Below are 5,355 nucleotides of genomic sequence, written 5' to 3'. Positions count from 1 at the left end.
GGGGTGGTTGGGGCTTGGAGAGAAAAGAAAATTATATGTAGAATAAAGAGAATGAAGAAGTGTAGATGTTGGGGATAAAAGAATGAAAAAGCCTAAAACAGAGATGGAAAAATAAATGAAAAAGGATAAGAAAGTGTAAGGACCTAGGCGGATACAGAAAGGTGGAATAAAAGGCGGTAATACCGGCCCAAAACAGAACTATTAGGAAAAGAACAAGGAAGAATAAACTAAGAAAATATTTATAGGTACAACGACGCACTATGTAAACTGTGAATAAATAGATAGCCTTTATTTTTTACGTATTTCAGTCACAGTCTCTCAGTCCTACGATTTCAGGAAAGGTTTTCTGCATTCTGCAAGCCTCAAGAAAATTTAGTATCTAGAACTAGAACTCCCTGTATCTACTTCTAGAATAACCACAAACTTCCACAGCATAATACCTACTCGGTTATTTATGTACCAAGATTTTACACAACATTATTCCTGGAACTTTCTCACCAAAACACATTTTGGTCTGTCCCAATCGGATGAGAAAAAGTTCAGCATTCAAAACCTACACAAAGGTTTGTCGGACAAAAGAGTAGCTCAGTCAATCGGAACTTATAGTCTCCAGATAGAACTGAAAACAAGAGAGAAAAAAGGTCACAAGAGCTACGAGATATAGGAGACACAAATAAGAAAGGGGCCAGGATATAACATTGTTGTGTCTGAGGTTTTAGCTTTCAGATATTTTTTTTCTTCCCTTCAGGAAAGTCTGGCTGTGCTTTTGTCTCAAGGAAATTGCAAACTTGTGATATATTTTCCCCCATCTGAAAACAGTCAACTATGTCAAACGTTCAAAAGCATCGCATCCCAAGAAGCGATGTGATAGCATCACAACTAAAGTTCCTGACAAAGAAAAAAGACAGGAAAAATCAGAGAGTAGAGGGAACAAAGGATTGAAAAAAAATAAATAAAAATAAAACCCAGTAGAGGTACATCATAATATATTATACAACATGTGCATAATACAATATTGACAGTGTTGTCTCAAATTCAGACATGCAATATTGATGTATTCCCTATTGTTTTCCAACATACCATACCAAAGATGTCGTCAAGGAACTGCCATTTGGATATGTCAGTGCAACACCTCAACCAATATTGACCTCGATTTTTTTCCGCAGCACCTTCTCCACACATATTGCACAAAAAGATACCAGGAGAAGCTCTTTTATCCTCAGACTACTATCTCCAGGGAGAGTAAAATTTATCATTTTCATCCTAGGGTCCAAATCAAAATACTCCCGTTTCGCAGTATCCTAAGGTCGGTCCTTTACTTACCGTGCTATTCCTCACTGCAATCAACTTGTCTCCAACCTGCAGTCGGCCATCTACTTGGGCTGCCCCACCGTCCATAATCTTGGTAACATAGATACCGTTATCTCCCGGGATATGCTGGTTCCCAATACCACCAGCAATGTTGTATATGGGTGCAATACACATGGGTGACATTTGACTAAACTTCCTGCTTGCCTATTGACTAAGAGAATGACTGTAGTAATAAACCAAAACCATTAAGCATAGGGTGGCTTGAAAGTCCAAAATCAGGTCCAGAGATCACAGATCCACTGTTTGTTTAGAGAGTTTATATAATATATGAAAATGTTTAGAGAAATAGAGTTCATATATGTTCATGAACGTCATCAAGCGTGCTGGGAAGAGCAGGAACGTCAAGAGTTGAAATAGACGGGATAATTTCTGAAGCAGTCAAACTTTCTTGACTTGGCGGGGCGGAGCGCTACCGCGCTCCTTATAAATCAGATTTCATGAATGAAATGAAAACGTAAGTGTTGTAATGTGAAACTTGCTGACAGAAACATGGAGAGTGAAAGATTTCTCAATGCTCACTCAAATGTAAAATATTATGTTTGTGTTGTTCACACATTCAATGAATATTATTTCTAATACACATGTTTATTTGTCCAATATAAAATAATGAATTTACGTATATTTAATTAAGAAAACCTTTTTATCCTAAATCGATAGGACTAAAAAGTCCATTTACCACAGAAGTCCCTATAATAAAGGTCTATGCATCCTTGGCATGGAATCAATATAGACATCTCATAAGAGACCAAATTTGACGGTAAAGTTTGCTAGGACTTGATTCGGCCTCTTTGTGTCAGCTCTCCAAACTCCCAAACACAAGTTTTCTGGAAGGAAAATGAGGAACAAAGAAAGGATTTTAGGATTGATTACGCCATCTTCCTTCCCATCTAATCTCATAATACGCCTTAATATTTCATCCCTCTCATTATTTCCATCCCCCCATTTATTTCCCCTAGTCTCGTCTTCCATTTTGTCACAATCTATTTTTCTATAGCTTTTATCTTTCTTTTCCTCTCTCATTTCTCTTTCTCCTATCCCTGTTCTTCTTTCCTCCTGTCCCTTCTGCTCTCTTCCTTGCTCCTTTCCTTTACCCGTATTTCTTTCCCTCCCATGTCCTTGTGATAAGACACTTAACAGTAGGTATCATATTAAGTACATATGTATGTATGTAGCTAGGTGTCATTGCTGCTGATGTAATTTATAACAAGAAAAGTATTGAAAAGCCCTATGACACATACGACTATGTACGTAGGTAGGTACCTATATTTAGATGCATATGACAGGGTGGTTCTTGGTTGAGTAAATGAGGTGTGTTCCAAGTTCTCATTCATTCTACATTTGACACATCTATTTGTTTCATCCTGTACACACACTTGTTTAATTGACATCATGATGTCGTTGGATATTTTTAGCCTGGATAGTTTATGTTATAATACGGTATGATTGGTATGTTTTCCTCTAGATTTTTCTCTAATACTGCCATAGTAATACACAAATGGAAACTTCTGCGATGTTTTTTGCCTAGTTTTAATACTTTTTATGGAGGTGTGGGAAGACACCTTACTGCTTTGCTTACCTCTGAAAAATATAGCAATGATACAAAACTTTTGAGTTTTGAGAGTCGAGAAAATGGTTTTGAAAAAAAAAGTGGTTTGTTGGTTTGTGTGAAGTTGTATTATTGTAGGTACTTTTTCGCGTTTTCTTTTACTTTGAATTTCCACCATTCCTCCTTTTCTTCCGTATCTTCCTCTTTTCCCATTTGTATCATGATGAATTGATAACTATTGATAAAGGATTGATAAAAGAGTCTTTCTCTTCTGATAAAAAGGAAAAATTTGAGGAGTCAAGTGAAAAATAAGGAACATGGAAAAAGGAAAGCAGGGGGGAGAGGGGAGAGGGAGAAAGAAAAAGAGGGAGGGATAAAGAGAGAGAGAGAAATAGACTAATTGAGCACATTTATTCATCGACTGTGCAGGTTAATTATGATTCAAGGTTAAATCATGATAACTAAGAGTCAAGGTTGTTATTTCGAGACAAAAGAAACTAGGTAGATTATTTTCGCATCAATTAAGAATATTAAGATGAATCGTAGAGTCTATTTGACTAATGATCTATTTTGAAACAGTGACTGTCTCGAATTGCTTAGGTTGGGGTCCAAAAAGAACTTTCCACTTTGTATTTCGCACGTCACAAAAGTTATGACGTCATATAACAGACGAAAAAACTTTAAAACCCATTATAATAGTTGCTATGACGTTAAAATATTGCGAAGTGTCAAGTACAAAGTTGTGAAGTTTGCTTTCAGAAGATGTCGTCAAGGAACTGCCATTTGGATATGTCAGTGCAACACCTCAACCAATATTGACCTCGATTTTTTTCCGCAGCACCTTCTCTGCACATATTGCACAAAAAGATATCAGGAGAAGCTCTTTTATCCTCAGACTCAGACTACTATCTCTAGGGAGTGTAAAATCATTTTCATTCTAGGGTCGAAATTAAAATACTCCCGTTTCGTAGTTCAACCCTCAGGGCCTTTACTTACCGTGCTATTCCTCACTGCAATCAGCTTGTCTCCAACCTGCAGTCGGCCATCTACTTGGGCTGCCCCACCGTCCATTATCTTGGTAACATAGATACCGTTATCTCCCGGGATATGCTGGTTCCCAATGCCACCAGCAATATTGCACAAAAAGATACCAGGAGAAGCTCTTTTATCCTCAGACTACTATCTCCAGGGAGAGTAAAATTTATCATTTTCATCCTAGGGTCGAAATCAAAATACTCCCGTTTCGCAGTATCCTAAGGTCGGTCCTTTACTTACCGTGCTATTCCTCACTGCAATCAGCTTGTCTCCAACCTGCAGTCGGCCATCTACTTGAGCTGCCCCACCGTCCATAATCTTGGTAACATAGATACCGTTATCTCCCGGGATATGCTGGTTCCCAATGCCACCAGCAATGCTGAAGCCAAGACCCTTGTTGCCCTTGACTAGCTCTATGTCTAGGATCTTCATGTTCCCTTGCCGCGTCACCTTTTTTCTTCGCACATACTGTGAACAAAAAGAATAAAATATAATAATTACCCTCTTTCAAAGCCGGTTTGCACGAGTGAATCGTAGCTTGTGAACGCAGGCTTTAAGTTTGCACTAGCCAAAAAACTTTTTCTAGGTTCCTCTCTCAATTTTGTGCAACCCGAACAAACTGACATGCGCAAGCCAGTTTGTGCAAATGGCTTGAGCGTTTAAACTCACCATAAACTTACTTATGCCTACATTCAATGCTATAACTTTCAGACAAGTCTGACAGTAATAGCTAATGACATCGATCTTCATGTTCCCTTGCCGCGTCACCTTTTTTCTTCGCACATACTGTGAACAAAAAGAATAAAATATAATAATTACCCTCTTTCAAGGTGGGTTTACACGCTAAAGCTGGCTTGTGCAAAGCCGGTTTGCACAAGTGAATCGTAGCTTGTGAACGCAGGCTTTCAGTTTGCACTAGCCAAAAAACCTTTTTCTAGGTTCCTCTCTCAATTTTGTGCAACCCGAACAGACTGGCATGCGCAAGCCAGTTTGTGCAAATGGCTTGAGCATTTAAACTCACCATAAACTTACTTATGCCTACATTCAATGCGATAACTTTCAGACGAGTCTGACAGACCTGACAGTAATAGCTAATGACATCTCTAGCAAGTCTAGCATAATGTCAATGAAGCCCCTTACAGTTGTACCAAGGTATGCATCACTCTACAACTGGATCTCGTTCAAGAGTAGAGCACATTGCATACACACAAGCTTGATTGTGAAAAAGAGCTTGAAATGAAGGGGCATTAGGTGCATATATCTCTGGTATCTATGTTAACCAAATTTACTGTCAAAGTGTCAATAATATTGCGCAAGTTGGTTTGCACAAGAGATTCTGTGTGTGTACACAGAAAGTCACGGAAAAGTCTGTTACACAGGTTGGGGTCCAAAAAGAACTTTCC

At 38.5% G+C, this 5,355-nt stretch overlaps 1 protein-coding gene across 4 annotated transcripts; it reads right to left on the bottom strand.

The window, feature by feature from the left end:
- Positions 1-743: 743 nt before the first annotated feature.
- LOC113472173 (disks large 1 tumor suppressor protein-like) lies at positions 744-4,754 on the bottom strand. Of its 4 annotated transcripts, none has more exons than XM_026831807.1 (3): positions 4,703-4,754; positions 4,331-4,384; positions 744-1,461 (listed from the first exon to the last, which is right to left on the bottom strand). In XM_026831807.1, the coding sequence occupies exons 2-3, from the start codon at positions 4,382-4,384 to the stop codon at positions 1,276-1,278; spliced, it is 240 nt and encodes a 79-aa protein (XP_026687608.1). In that variant the 5' UTR covers positions 4,703-4,754; the 3' UTR covers positions 744-1,275. The 4 variants fall into 4 exon arrangements, with proteins under 4 accessions (XP_026687608.1, XP_026687607.1, XP_026687609.1 ...); XM_026831806.1 differs by having other exon boundaries at positions 4,331-4,378; positions 4,697-4,728; XM_026831809.1 differs by lacking the exon at positions 744-1,461 and adding an exon at positions 3,788-4,044 and having other exon boundaries at positions 4,324-4,378; positions 4,697-4,727.
- Between the last annotated feature and the right edge of the window lie 601 nt (positions 4,755-5,355).

The sequence above is a fragment of the Diaphorina citri genome, unplaced genomic scaffold, assembly GCF_000475195.1.
Source record: "Diaphorina citri unplaced genomic scaffold, Diaci psyllid genome assembly version 1.1 scaffold4160, whole genome shotgun sequence".
Taxonomy (NCBI): domain Eukaryota; kingdom Metazoa; phylum Arthropoda; class Insecta; order Hemiptera; family Psyllidae; genus Diaphorina; species Diaphorina citri.
This window is presented reverse-complemented; position numbering and strand designations above follow the sequence as displayed.

Excerpts from the sequence above, each read along its gene's own strand:
- LOC113472173 (XM_026831807.1), bottom strand. The coding sequence starts at position 4,384 with ATGAAGATCCTAGACATAGAGCTAGTCAAGGGCAACAAGGGTCTTGGC. Across the intron at positions 1,462-4,330 it reads ACAAGGGTCTTGGCTTCAGC|ATTGCTGGTGGTATTGGGAA; the intron begins ATTGCTGGTGGC and ends CCCATATACAAC.